The 22659-nt window shown below is 56.1% G+C and overlaps 1 protein-coding gene across 5 annotated transcripts in view; it reads right to left on the bottom strand.

Moving 5' to 3' along the window:
- Positions 1–22659, bottom strand: part of NEK6 (NIMA related kinase 6) — an 85127-nt gene that overhangs the window by 49425 nt on the left and 13043 nt on the right. The window contains exon 1 of one of the 5 annotated variants that reach the window (XM_007115166.4): positions 2224–2390. The exons of 1 other annotated variant lie outside the window; for it this stretch is intronic. Coding sequence is in view for 1 of the 4 variants with exons in the window: in XM_007115165.4 (XP_007115227.1) it covers positions 1379–1394 (16 nt within the window). In the remaining 3 variants the exon portion in view is untranslated. Of the gene's footprint in view, positions 1–349; positions 413–739; positions 759–1378; positions 1512–2223; positions 2391–22659 lie in introns of those variants that run through there. 3 more of the 5 variants (XM_007115165.4, XM_028484310.2, XM_028484311.2) reach the window with 3 other exon arrangements.

Here is a 22659-nt window from a genome sequence, read left to right as displayed (position 1 = left end):
CAGGGCTGCCGATTCTTTCCCCAAACAAGTCTCCACTTACCCACAGCCCCTGCCCTCTGCTGGCCTGGCCCCTTCTCTGCGGGGTCCCTGTAGTTGCCTCCTGCCTGATGAGCTGACCTCCGGCCCGCCAAAGGAGGGTCCCCCCACCAAGACACAAATCCCAACCTGCTGCTCCCCATCCAAAACCTCGCAGAAAAAGGCCCACACGCCCGAGCAAGGCATCCCAAACTCTGTCCAGCTGGCGCTGGCCTGCCCTCCTTAAAGCCTACCCCGCCCCAGGCCCCCGCACGTGAGGGCCTCCCCTTCCCAACCACACAGCCCCCTGGACCTTCCAGGCCCTTCCACACACCAGCCTCTGCCTGGAACCTACGACCTCTCACGGGGCAAAGTCCCCCTCCCGCGTCAGGACTGGGTCCTGGGTCGTAATCGGGCTCAGCACTTCTCGTGGGATCCTGGGAAAGTCCCGCCCCCCACCTCATCCGTAAAGAGGAGACAGCTGGACCCCGCAGGGTGGACACCCAGGGGCAGTCAGGTGGTACCAAGCACGCCGCAATCTCCCAGTCAGTGGAGGGGGGGCTCCTCCACCCTCCTGATGCCCCAAGCAAGAAACATGTGCCTCCACGCTCAGGATCCCCAAGGTCTCAGAGCAGGCAGAGATCACCAGGCAATTGAAAACACATCACACCCCCACTGCAGGGCTTCCCTGAGCCTTTTTACAATCGAGCCGGCTCCAGATCACCTTTCACTTTCTCCTTCTCGGGTAATAAAACCCAATTCTGGAAGAAAAAAAATGTAGGAGCTGTAAACATCTCTCAGTTCAAGGAGCAATGAGGCATTTGGTTTCTACCCAGGAAGGCCTTTGGCTCCAGGACCTGGTGAAGGAAGATCTGCTGACCACTTGCTCTGCACCAGGGAGTGACACGCAGCACCTCGGCACACTCCTCTGCAGCGTCTGCGCTGCCCTCTTACAGATGAGGAAACGTAGGTGCCGAGAGGTTAAGTGACTTGCCAAGCCCTTGCTGCTGGTAAACGGCATGCACCCGTGTTAGAACCCAAATCTGACTCTCCCCAAAGTCTGGGTTTTAATCTCATCTGCCTGGGGACATCCTTGGAGACCACTATGGAGCTGGGGGAAGCTGGGGGGTCTCACTCTGCGAGGAGCCTCAGACCCCTTAGGTAGGTCCACCATCCCAAGGACCCCTGCCCTCCAGGGAAATGAACTTGCTCTCTCCTCACGGCCTTGGCAGGCTCTGCCTCCCTTGCCTGGGATGAACTGCCTCCTGGCAAACCCGATCCTCCTTCCAGGCCCAACCCAGGGCACCCGCTCTAGGCAGCCTTCCTGGACTCCTCCAGTCAGTTACTCCCAGGTTTCACTGACCTGGTCTCTGTGCCATCACTGTCTGCACACATGTTTTCTTCTCCCTCAGATGGAGATTTCCTCAAGGGCAGAGACCAAATCACTCTCCTTGCGGCCCCAGCAGGCCGCAGAGGGAGGGTGACCCAGTACGTAAACACCAGAAGCCAGGAGGGAGAAGCCTGGGGAGAGCAGAAATTCCTCTTCTCCCACATCCTGTCTCAGACCACGGCTCCTGCCCTGCCAACCGACAGCCGAAGGGGGAAACCCAGCAGAGCAGCCCTCAGGCAGATGGAGGCGCAGGGTTTGTAAAGAGCTTGCCCCGGGCCCAGGAGGACATCCATAATCCCGCCAGTGGCCTCTACACAGGGCAAGTTCTTCAACCCCTGGCCTCCCCGAATTTCCTCTCCTGCTCTCTTTTTAAGGTTTGAAAGGGTGGCTATTCCTGGCAAGAGAAACTTCTGTGGAGAACTCACTGCTCAGACATCAGGAAGGGGCCCAGGTAGCCAAAACCCACGCGGGAGACATAAGAATTCCTTTTTCTGCTTCCCTCGTAACCTCGGGAGTTCTGGCAAAGCCCGGGATCACCCAGGGTGAAACTGCCCCCCATTAACCTGGGCAGTGACAAAGGTCATGCCAGGCTGATGGCACTGGCCCACGGGCAGCTCCCACCAGGTGGGTGGTCAAGGGGGCAGCAGTGGCAGAGGGGCAGCCAAGGTCAGGTGCTCTGTGAGCCCAGGCCCCGGAGGTCTCCAGGGCCTGCCTCCCTGTCACTTGCTAGGCATACCCTCAAGGGCAAAGGCAGTAGCCCCAGGTGGCAGGAAACGGTGAGGGGCTCCCCACAGCAGAGGCAGGGCAAAGGCCGGTACCTTGCAAAGTGGCTCCTGAGAAGCTCCGGGGAAGGTCTCGGCTCAGGGTTGAAGTAGATGTGAGCACGGTACCGGGACCTCTGGGGATCTGGGTGGCCTCCCCGTGCCAGGGCTGGTGAAGGAGGAGAGGCCAGGCCTGTCTCCGTATGGGACTTCCCCTGCCCAAGACTCCCGTCCCCGGCCACTGCCCAAAGGAAACTCCCCCACCATGAGCTGCTCCAAAAATAGCTCTGGCTGCCACCTCCGTGGTGAAAGGAACTTGTCACTGCCACCAGGGAACCCACTGCTCACCAGGGACTGGAATCTGATGGCAGTGGCCGTGGGTCAGTCTTGGAGAGAGCGCAAGTGTGCCGGAAGCCGGGGGGCTTGGAATGCAATCACAGTCCACTCTGGGATCGCCCAGCCCTGCTCCACCATTTTACCCTCCAGGAAACTGCGGCAGGAGGGCAAGAGACTGGCCCAGGGCCATGGGCACAGCAGTGGCAGTGCCTGGCCAGGATCCGGCCTCCTAAACCCACCCCATACCCACATGGTCAGGCAAAGGAACTTGCCCTGCAGGCTCCACCAACCCCTCACCCCCACCCCAGAACCCAGAACACTGACAGCAGATGCCGAGGTCCATCCAGCCTGGGAGGGATGGGGGGTCCTTCCTTCACCCACACTGCTCCACTCCCACCCACCCCCATGGGGGCCAGCCAACGCTAAGAAGCATAAATGTTCTTGCTGTCCCTTTAAAAGCTTAACCCTTTCTCATCTCTCTTTTGTGAGCTGAACCAAAAATATTTGTTGCCTAAGAGATGAGAGCCTTGGTAGGCAGCAGCCCTGGGTTCAAGTCCTGGCTCTGGCGCGCCCCAGCTATGTGGGCCCCAGGGCTCTCGCGGGTAAAACTGGGACACAAATAGTATGCATCACCCCGGGCTACGGAGGGCTCCGTAACTTCAGGGGCCTCAAAAGTGCTGAGCCCCAGGCCTGACACAGAATAGAGCCCCAATCACCGGGGTTACTGTTTATTATTAATCCTTATTCTGGCCCCGTGCTCTCCCACACCAGGCTGTGGATCCAGGATCTGAGTGTTCCCACCTTCCCTTCCTTCTACACATCCTTCCAGCTGCCGTCTCCGTTCAGGGCCTGTGCTGACCACGGGTGACCCCAAGATCGCATGGATGGAAACCCCCTTGCTCTTACGGGGTCACAGGAGAGAACCCAGCAACACAGGGACAGATAACCACAAGCCAGAAAAGAGCATGAAAAGTGTCCCCAAGAAAAGGACTAAGAGACCCTCACTTCGTGACCCAGGCAAGGTCACGGACAGCTTCTTACAAGAGGTGGAGTCTGGGGTAGCCTGGACGGATAAGCAGGGTTAGCACCAGAGGGATGGGAATTCCAGCCGAGAACACAGTGGGGTCAAAGGCATGGAGGCTGGCGGACCTGCGGGCATGTGGGAGAAGGCAGGGACGCCTCCAGGCCAGCCCCAGCCCTCCATCTCCGAAAAGAGCTCCCGTGGTCGGAACGTGCCTTCCTCTCCAGAATGAGAGCCAGCTCCACCCTGGGCACCCCCCACCCCGCGCCCCATCTGCAGCTCGATCGCCAGGACTGACGAGGGCATATGGCAGCTGAGGGCCCAGAGGACACACGGAGCCAGATCCTGGCACCGGGACTCGGCCACCTGCCAGCACACCTTCCCCACCAGCCGGGCCCAACTGTCGGGCATATGCCAGGTGCCGGCCCCTGGCTGACTGTGGCTGGGCCCAGGCCAGCCGTCCGCAGGCCTGGGTGGACTCCCCGCCCAGGCCCCGGCTCACGGGGCACCCCTGGAGGACCGTCCTCCACGACCCGGCGAGGTGGGCGGCCTCAGCCTGCACACACAGCAGAGGCTCCAGACGGGCCGCTCAGGCCCCCAAGTTGGGCACTTTCTGCCTAACCATTGTTTTCCTTCTGCTTCCGGGCTCCTTTCTGCTGAGAGGAATTCCCTCCAGGGCTCCCATCTAGGACACGGTAGCACCCAGGGAAAACACAGATTCCTGGAGCCTTCCTCTTCCTCCTGGGCCAGGTTGGCAAGAACCTTCCTGAAATTTACCTTGGCTCTGATCAGCCTCCATGCCCGTGGGCACACACGCACTGCCAGTCACTCCCCGCCTGTGCACCTGGGACACAGAAGAGAGGGTGGAGCTGTGCTGAGGGCCACAGACGGGCTCGCAGTCCCATCAGTCCCCAGACTCGCAGGGCCTCCTGGGTCACCGGGAGCCTCCAGCACGGCCTCCACGCGGCTCAGCGTGGCTTGGTCTGTGGGTGACAGTGTCTCCTCCATCTAGTCCTGTCACCCCATGCAGAGTTACGGGGCAGCACACTATCTCAGCTTCCAGGGCCACACCACAGTGGCCCTGGACCTTCCTATGTCACGTTCCCCACAGGATCCTCGTGGACCCCGCGTCGGGCCTGGGAAATTATGAGGCCATTTTTAACCCCTCGAGGGTGAATCCCGCTCTGAGCCGCGGTGTGTGGCATGGTGGCTCAGGACTCACAGGGTCTGGGACTCTCAAAGGGTCGCATGGCCTTGGGAAAGTCATGGCCTGTCTTTGGGTCTTGGTTTCGCCACCTACAACATGGGTGGCTCGGGCTCTGCAGTCTTGGGAGGGCTCTTCTTGTGCCGACACTTTTTATGGGGCTGATGGAGAATTTGCAACTCGCTGGCGTGCCCTGAAACTGAGCTCCAGGAGCCTGTATCTAATCCTGTGCTCATGTCTGGGAGGAAAACCAGACCTTCTGGGTCTGGAATTGCCAAGGGACACTCTCTCTGACCTTGGAAGATTTTGTGAGCCCCCCAGCCCCCTGCACACTGCCCTCCCTACTCGCAACAAGCCACAGCCATATGGGGGGATGGCTCAGAGGCCTCCCAGCTCCCAGACACACAGCCATGGAAGTGGCGAGGTGTACAGAGTGGGGTCCACACACAGAGAACCCCTTAAGTGCCAGGTGCAGGGCCAGATCCTTGAGGGGTGTTGGCAGCTCAAGTGCTTACAAAACGACCCTGCAAGGCAGACAGTGCGTCCATTTGACAGATGAGGAAAGTGAGGCTAGTGAGGTCACATGACTCGCTGGAGGCATCCCAGCTGGAGAGAGGCAGAGCCTGGATGGCAATGTAGGTCTGAGTCCTCGTGGTCATGGGGGAACCAGACCCAAGTGCTTAACTGTGTTGCAGAATCAAAGTAGGGGCCATTGATTCCAACTTGGGCCAATCAAGGGGGCTGCAGGGAGGCAATGGCACTGGATCTGGGACCCAAGGGCCAGGAAGTGAGGTAAGGCAGCCCAGCACAGGCTCTGGAGTCTGACATTCGAATCCTGCACTGCCTCTGTCCAGCCGCAGGAGCTCGGGTCAGGCCTGTAGCCATGTCTCTGCAGTTCCCTCTTCTGTAAACAGGGGGCTGTGTAGGACCGACCTCGTGGGGTTGGTTATGAGGACCGCGTGGAGGACACGCGGGCGGAATGCCAGCAGCTCAGGACTATCAGGACTGGGTATACACAAGATCTCAATCAATGTGGCTGTTGCTACTATTATGATTACCGTTATCACCATTAAAAACCAGTGCTCATTCAACAGCGATATCCCTGCAACGAATATTTCTGGCAACCCACTCTGTGAACCAATTGTCACGATAAGGCCGGTCTTCATTCCCCAGGGGACCCCAGTCTTGTGGCCAACCAGGCCCCTGGACCTGTGAACGCGGCAGGAGGGGCCCACAGCCTCTGGGGATCTCCCCCTTTTAGGGAGGATGGGAAAGGCCACACTGGTCCCTGCTGCATTCTCCCAGAAGCTGGAAGTGATGGCAAAGCATTTTACAAAGTTACCAGGACGATGAACCTGAGCCATCCCCCTCCCCCCACTGCCTCAATAAAATAAATCTTGGCCAGTGCTGGCTGGCAAGAGACCCTATATATTTACAGGACGATCGTGCCTCATGATCACAGGGCTTGTGATTCCAGCGAGCAGCGTGTGGCAGGGATGACAGTGGTCCTAGGAGACTCACTATTTTCCGGCGACTTTTATTGTCCATTATATCCCGGCGTTTACAGGGCTCTGCTCCGGGCCTGGCAGGAATATCACACACGGTGGGGCTGGCAGGCCTTAATATTCCAGTCTCGGTGTTGCGGATCAGTTTTCGCATCTCATCCACGCCACCCCCCGAGTCTTTGTGTGATACCGAGACCCCAGGCAGCTCCAGGGGCCCTGGAGGGAGAGGGTTGAGGGGTCTAGAAGCACAGGGAGGCCCACCCAAGCCATCTGCTTGGTTCCAGTCTGCTGTCCCAGGCCAGCGGACACTGCTAACTCTGTGACCTTCCTTGGGCATGTGAGGGGCTGTACAAAGCAGAGGGGTGCACAGGTGCACTGGGGCCACGACTAATGGCTTGCGGGGGCTGCTTGCTAAATTCTCAGGGACTTTATGAGACAGTTATCACGTTGGTTGCTTGCAATCAGGCATGGTAGGAATACTTAACACCCTGGAAATTGGCAAATGCTACAAACCAAGGCTTTGTACAAATTCCTCTCCCTCCCACCCTGCCACCCCTCTGCCCAGGGACCTGTTTGTTAAACACCAGCATATGCCAGGGAGGGGGTGACCCAGCAGGCCCTCGTGAGCACCTGGAAGGACGCGCGGACTTAAGAGTCAGGTGTGAATCCTGACTTCCTCACATACCACTTGTGTGTGAACTTAGGTACGTTACTTCACTTTTTGAGCCTCAGATTCCTTATCTGTAAAAGGGTGACACACCTAAACTCCCAGGTGGTTGTGAGGATTACAGCACCTCATGGCAAGTTCCCTGGGTGATGATATATAGCAGGTGCTTAATAAATGATACATATTGTCATTCACTAATGCAACACTTCCTGAGCACCTACTCTGTATCAGACACTGTCTGAGTGACAGGGCTACAGAAATGCCCCAGGGGATGACAAGTATCAAATCCTTCACATCTGGACAGTTCTTGATCGTCTGCAGAGGGATTTTTACCCACACCATCTTATGAAGCCTCATGACAACTCTGATAGGTGGGCACAGCAGGAATGGTGCCCAATTTTGAGATGAGGAAATGGGGGCTCAGGGCTGGGCGTGACTTGCCCGAGGCCCCTGCCAGGGCCTATCAAGATAGGGCTCAGCTCCAAGTCCACTCCAGGCCCACCACGGCACCCATCTCTGAATTCCCAGGCCCAGCCGGGCTGGCCCCCCTGATGGTGCCAGGAGAACCCGGGGCAAGGGGACTCCAGGTCTAGGATCCTCGGTTCTAGTCTTGGCTCCATGGCCTCCCTGCTCTGGGTCCTTCCCCTCCTGGGCCCTCAGCTCCCCATCGGAAGGCTGAGAGGGCCCAGGATGCTGTCGGCCCTGATGGGTGAGGGTCTGCCTCTAGGCTTCCTGGCTTGGCCAAAAGTCCCTCTGTCCCCCCAGAGCCAGGGAGGCCTTGGGCATATAAACATCTCCTGAGCCCCAGCCAGAGCCCAGGAGAGCCAGGGCCTCTTAAGCAGGAAGGAAGAGGGCTGTGAGCTGGGGCTCCCATCCCCCTATTCTGGGCTTGCCATCTCACCCTGCTGGCGGGGCTCACCCACCCATTTCACAGATGAGGAGACTGAAGCTCAGAGAGGGATGGTGTCACCAACCTGGGAGCAAGGTTCACCTCCTAGACTGGCAGCTTCCAGAGCTCGTGGCTGCAGTGCCCACCAAGCCCCTCGGTTCTGACGCCTTGGGGGCCTGCAGATGAGACAGTCCTGGCCACCCAGCCTCAGCCCAGAGTGGTCGAGGAGCGTTTCGCTGAAACAGGAGAGCAAGAAAAGTACTGGCAACTCTGATGACTCAAATAACCTTTGAAACTAGGAGGCGGGCGGAAGCGGGCAGCGTTTCTGATGGGTTTCACCTCACTTCCTAGAAGGATGCATCACCAGCTTTAGTTTAGTCAGCACTCACCTGACCGTCAACGTAGACCTGTGCTCTGGGCGGCACGTCTCAGCTCGCTTGTCCCCAAAGAAATTACCGGCTGGCAGGTGGGGGTCATCCAGCCTGTCGTCGGCGGGGTGGGGAGGAACTCTTCTCATTTTACAGATGGGGAAACTGAGGCCCAGAAAGAGGGCGGGGGTTGGTTCAGGGACACACAACAGGGACCTAAGTCTTCAAACTCCTTTGCCAAAAGGTTAATTTTTCTCTTTGGGGAGATAGAACAGGAGACTCTCTAGAGCTTTCAAAGGAAAAAAGGGAAGAAAGGGCTTCCCTGGTGGCGCAGTGGTTGCGCGTCCGCCTGCCGATGCAGGGGAACCGGGTTCGCGCCCCGGTCTGGGAGGATCCCAAAAAAAAAAAAAAAAAAAAAAGGGAAGAAAAAAGAACTAGCAGCTGAATGGAATTGCAACAAGGCCCCCAGCCAGCCCGAAGGGGTTTCCGATATTCTGTACAGTCTGAATTCTTACGGGCTGAGGGGTCACTCGATTTCCTCTGCAGAAGGCAGAGTTGAACCAGCCTGACTGAGGGGGCCAGGGGGAAGAGAGAAGTGTCCACAAGACTAGGAATCATGAGTTTCTGTCTGGCTGCCCTGATGACTTGCTGGGTGAGCAGAGTCGAGTCCCTTGCCCTCTCTGGGCCTCAGTTTACCTTGATTTATTTACCATGCACCAAGTCTTGCTCTAATGCACTTACGTGAGGTTAACCTACTTACCCCTTATATAACACAGCTGGGGTTTGAAGCCAGCTAGCGTGGCTCCAGAACCCACACTCCAACCACTGAGCCACAAGGCCCTCCAGACTGCAGCAGGCATATCTCCAGAGTCCTTCCTGCCCTCAAGGGCTTTGCCCATCTGTGGCTTGGATGCCAGCAGGCAGGTTTCTAAAGACACTAAACCATCCTCCTTAAATTGCCTGCTGCTCTGAGCTGCTATCTTATCCCTGAACTCTGATTCCTTCACTTTGCTCAGCAGGCTTTATAACTATTTTAGCTTGGGAGACCCTCGGAAAACTCCCAGGTCACGGCAGCCAACAACCCACCTCTTTGAGCCTTGCTGGGAGCCGAGAGTCCAAGCAGGAATGGACGACCCTGCTCTGATGTCCATTTTGGAGTTTTACACTCAGGTCGGCCTCTGGGACTGCAGGAGGGAGACTGCCATTCAGGCATCCAAGAAAGAGAGAAAAAAACATCTATTCATAGCCAGACAGAACCTGCTCTATGGAAATCACGCTACCGACGCGACAAGCAGCCCAGCTGTGCAAGAGATTCCCGAAGAGCCTGACCTGGGAACATCCACGTGGAAGGCTCAAAGGCTTGGGTGGTCACCAAGCTTATAAAATCTGCCTGGATGCTCAACCATGAAATTCCTGAGGGCATAAGGTTCTGACCCAAAACCTGGGCTTGTCTTCCAAAACAAAATTCTTCAGACAACGGACATTTTTTGGCTTCAACAAACAGACTGCTGATCTCTGTTTCACCCCGATCTCTAGCGTAAGGAACACTCATGGTGAGAACATGCTCCCACCCCATGCCACGCACTGTGCCACGTGTTTGGGGCCACCCGGTCATTCCCAAGGGTGGGTGTTACTATCTCCATTTTGCAGATGGGGAGACTGAGGCTCAGAGAGGTGCTGACTCCCACAGCTGGGAGACGGCAAAGGTGGGGTTTGAAATCTGGTGCCGGTCTGGAGCGTAGGGGGTTGGGGATGAAACCCAGTGGAGCCTGCTGTCTGCACCCTGAAGGGGAGCTCCAGCCAGACATGGAAGCACAGGGAGAGTTCTGTGGGGCGGGTGCACACGGAGCCTCAGAGCCTAGATGCACACAGGCTTCCCTCCACACATGGGAAGAATCCCCGCAGAGGGACGGGTTGGGAGGGTTGGCCCAACAGCAATTAAAATCACCCCGTCGAGGCTGCCTCAGTCCCGCCTTTCGAAAGACACTGGAATCCACTAACTGGGAATGCTGAGCCGAGCACCCAGAAAATCTCCCACGCTGCGTTCGTATCATTGCATCAATGGCAGGTGATCATTAAACACACGTGCAGTCGCTGCCACGCCACTGTTTTATTCCTGGGAGGGGGAGAAACCCTGAATCCACTCATCTGAGGTCTCATGTCTCACCAGAGACCTCAGGAAAAAACCCCGAAGAATCCACCAGTCTACTTCCTATACTTGAAAGCAGGAAGACAGGAAACTGAGGCTCAGAGCAGAGAAGTGATGTGTCCAAGGACATTAAACCGTTTGTTCAATCGACCAACACATACTGGGACCAGTCTCTGTCCTCAGTGGGGCTCCTTGTTTAGAGAGAGACAGGAGTCTCATAAGCCGACACCTACAACCCCATGTGATGGCTGCTTTGTACACCCAGGGTGTGGAAACACAGGGAAAGCTCTGTGCAGTCCGCCTGTGGAGGCGGGGGTGTTTCCTCGTAATAGGAAGCTGCTCTGAGAGGAGGAGCAGGGTGAGGCCACTCCAGGCAGAAGGCACAGCCTGTGCAAACGCCTGGAGGCTAGGCGAGCCCAGCATCAGCTGCGAGATAGAGGCGCTAAGCACAGCAGTGGCCTCAGGTCTGCAGAGGGGAGGGACCGAACATCTGCACACAGAGCTGGTAAGGGGTGCAAAGCCAGGGCCAGAACTCGGGTTTCCGGACTCCCCTTCCAGGGCTCTTTTGCACACTCTGCCTCCTGTGGTACCAAATGTAGGTAGGATTTTACTCAATGGGTTACGTGATGAATTAAAGCCCCAGTCACAGTTTAGCAGCATCCAGCCTCCGCCTACGCTACGTGCACACTGACCTCCCCACCCCTTCCCTGGTCATCCCAGGTAACTGTCCACGGACAGGAGGAAGGAAATGCCTACAGTCTCCCTCTCAAGAGACCCTGCTGGGGCCCTATCTCAGGAGGGCCATAAAGTTTACATCCTGGGCTCCAAGACACTCTCTCCTGTTTGGTATTTACTGAGCATCGACTGTGTGCCAGCCTCCGTACTAGACAGGCACCGGAAGGATTCATAAAAGGTGGTTACCACCTCTAACTCACTCAGCCATCCCCTAATCCTGAGATGGGCAGAGATCGCTACCCCTATCACCCGGGAGAGGAGATGTGAGGCTCAGAGAGGCCTGGGACTTGCTTGCTCAAGATCACCGGGCCAGGAGGGGTCGGGCTGGGACGCGCCCCCGGAAACGTCTGGTTACAGGGCCTTTGCCAAAAGAGATGAGCGTCCCTGGGGAAATAGAAGAGCCTGGATCCCTCCTTCCCTCCCTGCAGGCTGCCCTTTACCCACAAAGCAGGCAGAGGCTGCACTGGCAGGCGCCACCCAGAAGGGCGGGGCACTGTCATTATGGGGAGGGGCCGCTCTCCCAGCTCAGGGACCACAGCCAGGGCTGGCGGCTCACGCAGGGAGAGGAGAGGCTCTCGGCTCTAAGCTGCCCCGGCCGGTGCCACCGAAGGACGAAGTGCTTGTGGCCAGTGAGGCTAGGACGCAGAGCACGGACACCAGGGTCAGCCACCCCCTGGCCAGGTCACCTCCCGAGTCTCTGAGTCTATTCGGCGGGGGTGACACGGCCCGGCCCTGGCTATGGTGACAGCTCTCCCTCCCTGGACCGGGGTCCTTGTGTGCCTCCGTCTCCTCTGTGGGAATGTTGGTGGGGCCCCTGGGTACCCTAGTTAACCCAACCCAAATGGCTGCAGACACTCCGAAGTACTAAGGCCCAGCTACGCCCTATCCAGACAGGCCTGCCTCCTCACCCCTCAGGTCCCTGTACCAGGTCGAACAGCATCCCTCCAAAACTCACGTCTACCTGGAACCCGGAAATGTGGCCTTATTTGGAAATAGGGTCTTTGCAGATGGAATCAAATTAAGATAAGGTCACACGGGATTAGGGTGGCCCTAATCCAATGGCTGGCATCTTTAAAAGCAGAGGGAAACTTGAACTCAGACACACAGGGAGAAGACCATGTGACAACAGAGACAGAGATTGCAGCGGTGTGTCTACAAGCCAGGGAACGCCAAGGACTGCTGGTAACCACCAGAAGCCAGGAGTGAGGCATGGAACAGACTTGCCCTCAGAGCCTCCAGAAGGAACCAACCTTGCCAACACCTTGATTTTGGACTTCTGGCCTCCAGGACTGTGAGAGGGTAAATTTCTGTTGTTTTAGCCCACCCCGTTTGTGCTGATTTGTTATGGCAGCCCTAGGAAATGAATACACTCCCCCCGCCCCCACCGGCCCACCAACCCCAGCACAGCTGGCTTTCACGTGCAGCCGCAGTTTCCCAGGTTCTCCAGGCACTGCAGACTTATCGAAGACTCCCTCAGCCTCAACTTCTGTTTCGGGTGCTGCGGAGGAAGTAAATCAGTGGTTCCCAGGTCTGGGGATTTCACAGGCCTGTAAAGCGTCCTCCAAATTCTGAAGACAGACGTAAGGTTGCCAACGTTTTCTGACATCTAAATAAAATTTCTACCTGCGATCACCATCCTGCATAAAAGAAGGACACCTGACATAAGAAAGTAGCTGATGCCAGGCCTGTCCTTAAGTTTTCTCATGTCACCATGGATCAGTCAGAAGGTCACACATTTGGGAACCAAACTCCAGCCGCTGTGCCCTGCTGGGTGACTTTTCTCAATCCTCGCCGAGGAGAAGGAAGGCTAGCCTCCTCCACTCTCCTCTGAGTACAAAAAGGAGGTTTTCTCCATCTCAGAAACTTGACAAGTATATTCCAGTTAACCTGTGGGTAATTCCAGTTAATCCCCTCTGAGGACTGGGTGATCTCCCAGCCCGAGGGAGGCATCCCAGGCCAGTCAATGAGGGAGGATCAAGAGGAAAAGAAAATAAAAAGGAAAAGGAGGAGGGAGAGGGAGAGAGAAGCACTGGCTCTCCTTGTGAAAAGAAAATCAAATTGTGAAATTATGCAACAAGCAGACATCACGGTCCGCATGACTCCAGCCCTCTTCAAAGACACCTCGTAAACCCACGCCCGGCCTCGGAGGGAGAGGCCAGATGCCTGGCGCTGTGGGGAGGAGCTTTCGAAACATCTGGCCCCGGCAGCCTGATGACCCAATGGAAGCCAGTCACCCTGTGCTCCGTGACCGCTGAACCCACGTCTGCCTCACGGTGAGCAGAGGTGTGCCGGCAGAGCTGCTGGGGATAAAAAGCTGTCTGAGTTCAAGGAATGTTTCTTTTCCAGTAACTCGAGAGCGCTAATCCCATCTCAAAGATGCCCCCCAACACTGGGGAAACTCTGGCCTGGCCGTGCCGGGGTGGCCTCGCCGGGACAGTCTCAAGAACCTCAGATGATAAGGCCGGACACCCTCGCCTTCCAGGACTGGAGTCCATCTCTCCCTCCCTCCCCTTCTGCACGCCCAGGCCAGGGGCAGGGTGGGCCCCAGTTCTCAGGAAGCCAGGAAACACACTCTTTTCTGGGCTAAATGCCCAGATTCCTTGAGCAGTCATAGGACACGCTTTTTCTGAGCCGATCCAAAGCCACAGGCACGGACTGGAAGCTTCTTTGGGCGGCATGAACCTGCGGGGACCCAGGCGCACCTGGAATTCCAGGCTGAAGGCCGGTCAGCGAGAGGGGCCCCAGCTGGCCCCGGACGGGCAGGGGCTCCATCCTGCCCTGGTGGGTGACTGAGGGCACAGAGCTGTGCTCTTGTGGGCCTCTGTTTCCTTTCCAAGAAAACGAGGTTCCTTCATTCCGTCATCATTTGCCAGGCTTTTCTTGAGAGGCTCGTGGAGCCAAGCACTGTCTGCGGCACAAGGCAGAGAGGGCCTTGTCCCTCCAGAGGCGTGCGGTCAAGAGGTGGATCCAGACATGGCAGCAAACAGACACGGTCATTTCTGACACAATAAGTGCTACGAGGGAAATGCAGCTGAGGAGTGGGCCGGCGGGTACAAGTAAGGCTTCACGGGGTCGCTGGGACAATGAAATCAGATGGTGCGGCCAATTGCTTAGCAAATGATCAGCACTCAGCAGATAAGTGGGGTCCTCCCTTCCTCCCACTGCACAGGTGGGGCAACTGAAGCCAGAAAGAGAAGGGCTGGCGCAGGCTGTCTAAGGACTGGGGTGCTCTGGGGGCCTTACTGCCCCCCGTTTCCCGGGCAGCCAAGAGAGGCCCCACCGGCCCCACCTGACCCTGCTGGACTCCCTGCTCTTTCTTGGTGGGAAAGCCTCTGGTATCATGCCCCAGGCTAGACCACTGAAAAAGTCTATCCTTCGAAATCATCACGCCCCCAGCCAGCCCACAAAAACCACCCGTTCTCCACCAGCAAGACTGTTCCAGCAGGTGAATGTCCTCCCTGAATTTAAATCTGGGGTCCTTCGCCTATTTGCTAGGAAATCTTGGTCAACTTTCATCACCTCTCTGAGCCTCACTTTTCATGATCTGAAAACGGGGAGCCCTCCCTAAAAAGCTTGCTTGACATGTTCAGTAAGATCGTGGAAGCAAAGTGCCCAGGGTGTGCCTGGCACACAGGAGGCCCACCTGCCCTGCCTCCACCTGCACCAAGGGAAGGGGGAGTGTGGACCTGGTCTGGGCAGCCGGGTCCTGCCCTAGGGGAGCTTGGCATCAGGAGGGAAGGGCTAAGGAGAGGGGCTGGCGCTCTAACTGGAGTGCAGGGTCAGACGCGTGTGAAGACCAGCCCCGCGCCTTCTTTGCTGGGTGTCTTGGCCACGAGACACCTCACCTCTCTGAGTCTCAGTCTCCCCGGCAGAAAAATGGGTTCTGGTGATGATGAAATGAGACCTCACCCAGGTATGTGAAGTCACCCAGACAGTATCCGGCACATTAGTCCGCTCGCCCTCATCCATCCATTCTAAAATGTCTGGGTTGCATCCCAAGTGGGTGCTGGACCCTGTGGGGGGCCAGGGTGGGAGGGGTGCGGCCCAGCCCCTTGTTGGTGAGCAGACCCGTCTCCTCGAGAACCACCCTGGCTCTGAGAGGGGGCGCAGAGGGGCTCCTGGGCTAAGCTAGGCTCACCCTCTGTGGGAAACGATGACCGGACAGATCCTGGGAACAGCCGGCTCACCCCCTGGGTGCCACTGACCCCATAACACGGCCTCACACCAAACCTGACGCTGTGAGCTCCTCGCTGCGTGCCACACATCAGCTGTAAGACAGGCCAATGACCGGGTAGGCCAGGGGAACCTCTGACCCCAGCCCGCTCCCCCCAACACTCTGCAACCATGTGCCACAGACAAACATTAAAGCTCAGAGCTGCTCGTCTGAACAGCTTCCCTTCTGACTCCTCCAGACCAACCAACCAATCAATCAATCAATCGATAAGGCGAGAATCGGAATTCAATCATGGTGACAATACAATGGGCTCCCCAGGAAGCGAGTTAGAAAACCGGGGCTCTTGCAGATTAATGAGACTGCCTGGAAATCAGGGAAAATAAATGTATTCCCCGGGGCGGACGCACTCCCATTAACTCCGGCTTCTCATCCCAAGAAAAAAACACGCAGAAATTCAGATTTAGGGAAAATAACACATCCCTGGCACTTTTTTTTCCCTTCGCAAAGCGGCTGCTGTGAGCTTTACATATTTTATCATTTATTCGCACATTGTCCCCAGCGAGTTGGTAGGCGCCGGCCTTGTTTTTCACAAGACAGCTGTGAGAGAGGCTGAGGATGTGGAGGTGAGGGGCCTCCCACCCCGACACCCAGCTGACAAAGGGCTGGGGCGGTGGGTGGGAGAAAGCCAGAGGTTCTTTTTAGGTGGAATTTCAGCCTCAGGCAGCTTGAGAGGCTCTGCGGGAGTCCACAACGACGACCACACCAGCCTCCCGGACTGAACACCCTCCATAACACCAAACTGTTTGCCACACACGCCACCAAAAACGCCACCCTGGCCACACCTCCCTCCCTTATCAACCTTCAAGGCTTCCAGATCGTCGTCACTCTAGAGCGCAGCATCCAAGGCCTCCTTACTCCTGACCCCAATCCCAGCTACATCAGCTCCACAGAGCCTCTTACTGTTTCCTGCAACCCACTGCTTCACACCTCTGGCCCCTGCACCACACCTCTGGCCCCTGCACATCCTGTGCCCTCCACCTAGCTCCCCCCTCCCCCAACCTGGCTAACCCCTACTGATCCTCAGGTGCTTCCAGGGGAGACAGATCTGGGTTCAAATCCTTGCTGTGTGATCTTGGATAAGCCACTTCACGTCTCTGGGCCTTGAGTTTACCTAAAAAATGAAGCCATGTAAAGGTGAAAACTAGAAGATGATAGCACATGTAAACCCCTGACGGATGCTCTGTTAAAAAGGAAATAATAGCAGTAGGAGGAGGAGATGTTTAAAAAAAGATAGCTGACAATTCTATATAAATAATTGCATACTGTTCAGAGAAAAGAGCTGGCATTTGTGGAGGAGGCACCGGGCATGGGGCATGGAGCCTCCACCCCAGCCAGGCCTTTCCCCTCTGAACACACCCCAGCCACACGCAAGCCCCCTGCTCACAATGAGCCACTGGGGAGTCAACAGCCCCTTCAGTCTCTTGCAGGAATTCTTTGTTGCTTCCTGATTCTTCTTGTTCCCCCCTCACTCTTAGTCTGACCCTATGCGCCCTGGCCTCACTCCATCCCCACCCCCACCCCAAGTCCAGGCATCAAGTCAAAGGGCAAAGAGCTCATCACCCCTTCTTTACTGATGAGGACACTGAGACGGGCCCTTCAGGAATCACTCCCGAGGTCCTGAAGCAGTTTAAGCCACAGCAGAGTATTCTTTCAACCTGCAGCCTCGACTTCGCTCCCTGACACAGGTGTCTCCAGGTAGGAGCCCAGACTGCTAACACTGGGCCCCTCCTCATCTCTGCTCCAGGCTGCCCATCTCTCCCCCACTCACCCAGGCCAGCCCCCATCCCCTCTCATCCATCCTAACACCTGCAGCGCCCTCCCACATCGCCACCCCCAGCCTCCACACAGGCCACGCATGTGCTTCAGGGAGCCACTCCCCAACTCAAGACCCTTACAAACGCCCATCGCCCATAGGATCAAACCCTGGATCATCACAGGATCATAGAATCATCACCCATAGGATCAAACCCTGGATCATCATAGGATCGTAGGATCATCACCCATAGGGTCAAACCCTGGATCATCACAGGATCATAGGATCATCACCCATAGGATCAAACCCTGGAACATCATAGGATCGTAGGATCACCAGCCATAGGGTCAAACCCTGGATCATCACAGGATCACAGGATCATCACCCATAGGATCAAACCCTGGATCATCGTAGGATCATAGGATCATCACCCATAGGATCAAACCCTGGATCATCATAGGATCATCATCCATAGGATCAAACCCTGGATCATCATAGGATCGTAGGATCATCACCCATAGGATCAAACCCTGGATCACCACTGGATCATAGGATCATCACCCATAGCATCAAACCCTTAAGGAATCACCTGTAGCAGGCCCATAAGGTGTGTGAGTCATGATATTCCTCCCCTTGGAACAGGTTCTATCCCTCCAGCCAACCCATTTGCCCCCAACAGAGGCCTGGGCTTTGGATACAGTGTCTAAGTCTCCGAGTTTCAGCTGTCTCCATGATAATGACGCCTGAGGAGCAAACTGAGGGTGCATCACTCCTTCCCCCTCATCACTGTCACCAAGGCCTTCACGGGGCCAGGCCCTGGGCTGGGCCTTGGGACCACAGAGGAAAGTCGGCTTGTCCCAGCCCTGGAGAGGCTCCAAGTCCAGGGGACTGACCCATCAGTGGGCCCAAGGGATAGGGGCACGCCAAGAGGGTAAGCACAGGGGGCTGTGGGGCTCAAAGTAGAGTCCTAAGTAGTGTCCTGAGGTCAGAGGAGTCTCCAGGAGGTGGTGAGGTTTGAGAAGCAAGAAGAAAGGCATTACAGCCCAAGAGAGCCTCGAGTTCAGCACAGCAGAGGGATGGGGCCTGTCTGGTGGAGAAGGGGTGCAGCTGGACTGGACATTTCTGAATGCCAATCTGCCCACCTATGGGCTCTGGGTTCCCTGATTGTTACCTCCTTGGCCACCCCTCACCACAGTCCCATGAGGAACTTCATTGCAAAGACGAAGAAACTGAGGCTCGGAAAGGTTATTTATTCAAAGGCAGCCAGCAAATTAGTGACATGGAGGGGAGGGTCTTGGTTTAAATACGTGGGCACCTAAATCTCACCCCTAGAAGTTTAAATATGTGTTTTTAAAAACATTCACTATGAGAGAATCCCAATCAACAGTTCTTTCAGAGATGGCAGAGCCTTCATCTATACTTCCTTCCAGTATTTGTGGAATTCCCAGCATGCGCCAGGCACATAGTCTCGCCCTCCCCAAGTTTACAATGTGATGAAGCACACAACTAACTCATAATGAGAACAATGACCCCTGGGGTTAGAGCTCAGGTTAAGAATTGTATTAACTTGAGTCTGGTCCCTCTCAGACCTCCTCTCTTCATTCTTGTGCACACAGCAGACATTGCTAATCAATCCCAAAGCCTTCTCAACATGCCCTCTCAGGCAGCCATTACCAATCTATCAGAACTGGCACTGGAGGTGACAATTATTGTCATCCCTGTTGCCAAGGGGCACACAGGACGTTAGGCAGAGTGAGTAAAGAAAGTCCCTCCCCACTTCCCTCCTCCATTCTCAGGGGCCCAGATGCCTGAACTCCCACCATCAGATAGTGTTCAGCACTGCCCTCAGCCAGCATCACTGTATAAGAGCAAAGACCCCTAGAAGCTGGCTCAGTTGTGTGGAATCGGGGGCTGAAGCGGGGGCAGGCTGGTGACGGGCATCTGGACTTGGAGTCCTCACTCTGCTACTTCCTATCACCTCTTGGAGGGGCACTGCTGTTCTCCAGAGGGCGGCCCAGGAAAGTGAACAACCCCCAGAGCTACCACGTATGAAATATATGATCTGAAGCAAGTTTCTGGAATCTCTGAGCTTCTGTCTCATCTGAAAAGGGAGCCAATGACACCCACTCCCCATGACATACCCAAAGCGGCTGGCACAGGGTCAGGCATATGTGACGACCCCATAAATGCTGGGCCCCCCTCCTTCCCTTCCTCTGAACTCAAGGTGTGAGTTCAGGGTGACAAGCCCTTTCCTCACACGTTGGGGGCAGGAGCCATCCAGGTCCTGTCCACTCTCCCCCAAGAGGTGTCCCAGTGTGGCCTGCTGCCCCCTTCCTCCTTGGCCCAGTTTCTTAGGACCCAAGGAACCATCCATTTGTAAGAGTTTGGTTTCTCTCTCTCTTTTTTTTCTTTCCTTTCGCCTCTAAGCAAAACTGCTTGGCGGCTGCTCCTGCCTCTGTCCCCAAGGCAGTTCCTAAGGGCCCATGTTGTCCCGCAAAGTGATGGCGGTAATTCCGTTAATGGGAAGCAAGACGAATGGTACCTGGTGCCCAAAGTGTACGAAGCGAGCCGGAATTGGAGGAAAGTGTTGCCGGAACACACCCTCCCACACCCTCCTTTGGGGCCTTATTAGGTCTTGAAAGAGCTGCCGCACTCTCTAAAACCTGCTTTTGCCAGCAGAAGCTTCATTTTACAAATATACAACAACACAAAAACCCGTAAATGGGAAGAAAACCCTGAAGATTATGCTCCCTTGCTGCAGCGAGGCGGCGAGCTGCCACTCAGAGCCGAAGTCTTTAGCCTCGTCGACTCCAGGTTTAAATAAATGGGCCTGAACGCCAGCTCACCATTTTGTGAACACAGAACACGGATGTTTCTTTGCCGTTTAAGGACTGTTTGCCAATGGTGGGATGGGACAGCTTTGGGAACGTTTTCTTTTAAAAGGCTTGCTTGTCCCAGATGCCATAAAACCCTATGGCCCTTTCATCAGTCCCAGGAGGAATCCTCTCCTTCCCCAGGTCACACCCCCAGGCCCTCATAACACACCATCATCTCTCCCGGCTTCTCCTGCCCTGAGAATCAGTGGCATCTCAAAAGCAACTTCACTGCAGAAGGGGCGTCTGTTTCCACAATGACCCAAAGGGCTCACCCCTCCCCCCAGTTGGGGGTCAAGCTGCTGAATTGTTTTGGGGGCTTCAGTGTGTCCAAATGCAAAATATGGGTGGAGGCCGAAGCTGGGACGGACATAGCCAAGGCAAATGACAGGCAGAGCAAGTGGACATGAAGTCAGGCTGCCCGGGGCTGTGTGACCTTGGCAAGCCATGGAACTCCTCTGGGCCTCGGTCTCCTCATCCCTAACACAGGGCTAACCCCACCCACCTCCCAGCCCTGGAGCAAGGAGTAGATGCAATCCCAGCTCACTGGGAAATGGTCACTTCCCAGGCCACTTTGAGCACTGATGGTCTTTCTGTTCTCAGCACACCCTCCCATAATACCCAGCATCACCCAGACACACAGTAGGCCCTTCACACTAGAGCAGACTGGTTTAGGGCACGTGCTCTGAGAGCCAAAGGCCTGGGTTCAAGTCCTGGCTCAGCCACAGACCCACCGTGTGCCCTTGGGCAAAGGACTCGGCCTCCCTTCCCTCGTCTGTAAAATGGGACTAATAGAACCTGCATCACAGGGTCACTGAGGGGAGTCAGTGCCGTAATACATGGCCAGGGCCTGCCTGGGCTGGCCCCGGGGGCCAGCAGCCCTGAGCGGGAGTGGTTGAGAGTCCTGGGGGAGGCTGAGAAAAACTCCCACCTCCTAACTGGGAAAACCACTTTCTCAAAGACACTGGAGGCAAAGCAACCCAACGAGGCCATCTCGGGCCCCCTGGGAGAGCCGGGACCTTGAACAACAGGCAGCAAGTTAAATCCCCAACGACAACCTTCCCAGGGAGTTAAGAGACTTCGGGGAGCCTCACTCCATGAGGCAGACTGGGGACACCAAGCTCCCCGCCATCACAGCCCCTGGTCCTCTGTCTCTAGCACCTGGACCAGTGACACTGAACCTACTTTCCCCATTTCTTGTTTCCGGCTGGTCTCCCCACAGGAGTGCCCGCTCCATTTTGTCTCTTTTGTTCATTATGCGTCTTAGGACAGTGCCTGGATCTGTGGGATCAATGAATGACCGAGCAAAGCAAGGAAGGGATGAACTCCCTGGGGAGGGCGGTTCTGGGCTGAGTGATTTCCAATGTGTCCCAGGTGCCACCAAGCTGCAGTCCTCGCCCCACAGTGTCATGAATTATCAATACGATAACAGCCACCAACTGCTGAATGCCTGTTATGTACACGCTTACCTCAGTGGATCATGAAAACTCCCCCAGAGACAGGAACTGAAATTACCCCTTGCTTTGCAGTGAGAAAACCGAGGCCCCAGTGCGAAGTGACAAGCCAAGGAGACACGGTGAGCAAGAGGCAGAAGCGTGACTTGCATCCAGGTGTGTCTGACCCACCATCTCCCTCCTTCCTCTCTGATCCGAAGAGTAGCCCCAGGGCTGGCTGGATCTTGGAGGAGAAAAGCTGGAGTTGGAGCCTCGGGACCGCTCCCTGCCAAGAAGGGTGACTGCCCAGAGGCAGGAGCCGGCAGACAGCAGAGGCTGCGGTCCAGCTCCCTTCCCGTTCCACGCACACGCAGCAGTGGGGGCAGAGGCTCAGCCGGGCAGTGACCCCGGCCATCCAGCCACGCCTGGGAGTCTTCGAAGAGCAGTGGCTTTGGGGATCACCCGGGCCTGGGTTCAAATCTCAGTTTTCCAACCATGTGGCTTATGGCTTTGGACCGATGGCTTCATTCTCTGAATTTCAGGTATCCTCATCTGGAAAATAGGGTCAGCCTAAAATTGTTGCAAGGGTTAACTAAGGGAACACAGATAAAGCACTTGGTCAGATCGCTGGTGCACAGTAGGTACTAAATAATAAGCATTAGTTAACTTTCCCAAGGCTCCCTCATTCCTGTTTTTGGGAATGGCCAGGCATGTACATCCTGTGGCTGCCTGGCTCCCCAGTTCCAGGGCTGGGAACAGCGTGGGTGGCTGGTGGAATCCGAGTGCCCAGCCCTCTTTGATCTCCAGGGCACCACCTGCTTGGCGTTGTTCCCAAGGAAACAGGTCAGCAACCTTATCATTCGATTTCTGACCCTTGTCACTCAGGAAGTCGGAGGGGATGGGTTTGTCAACACAATAACATCCGGCAACAACGTAAGGGATTAAAGCAGGAGGGCATTTCCAAGGAGGCCCATGATCGGTGTGTCCTTTGCACGAGACGCCCAGGATGAGGAGGGAGGCCAGCAGGCCACGTGATAGCGTTCGCATTCTGGGCCAGCGGTCTGTAGACGGTACCTCACAGCAGAACTTTCCCTTCCAAGAAGACTGGTCTCAACCACATGTCGAGACCCGATACCGGGACCTTGCTCTTTCTGAAGGGCTATAGTCCTCCCAGCAGGGGCAGCTTCACGGGCAAGTCAGCATTGGCACATGTGGCCCTGTCCTCAGGAGGGAGCCCCTTCCTTGGAGTTCCATGCTCTGTGTGTACTTTTTTTTTTTTTTTTTTTTTTGCGGTACGCGGGCCTCTCACTGTTGTGGCCTCTCCCG

This window comes from Physeter macrocephalus, unplaced genomic scaffold (genome assembly GCF_002837175.3).
Source record: "Physeter macrocephalus isolate SW-GA unplaced genomic scaffold, ASM283717v5 random_176, whole genome shotgun sequence".
Classification (NCBI taxonomy): Eukaryota; Metazoa; Chordata; class Mammalia; order Artiodactyla; family Physeteridae; genus Physeter; species Physeter macrocephalus.
This window is presented reverse-complemented; position numbering and strand designations above follow the sequence as displayed.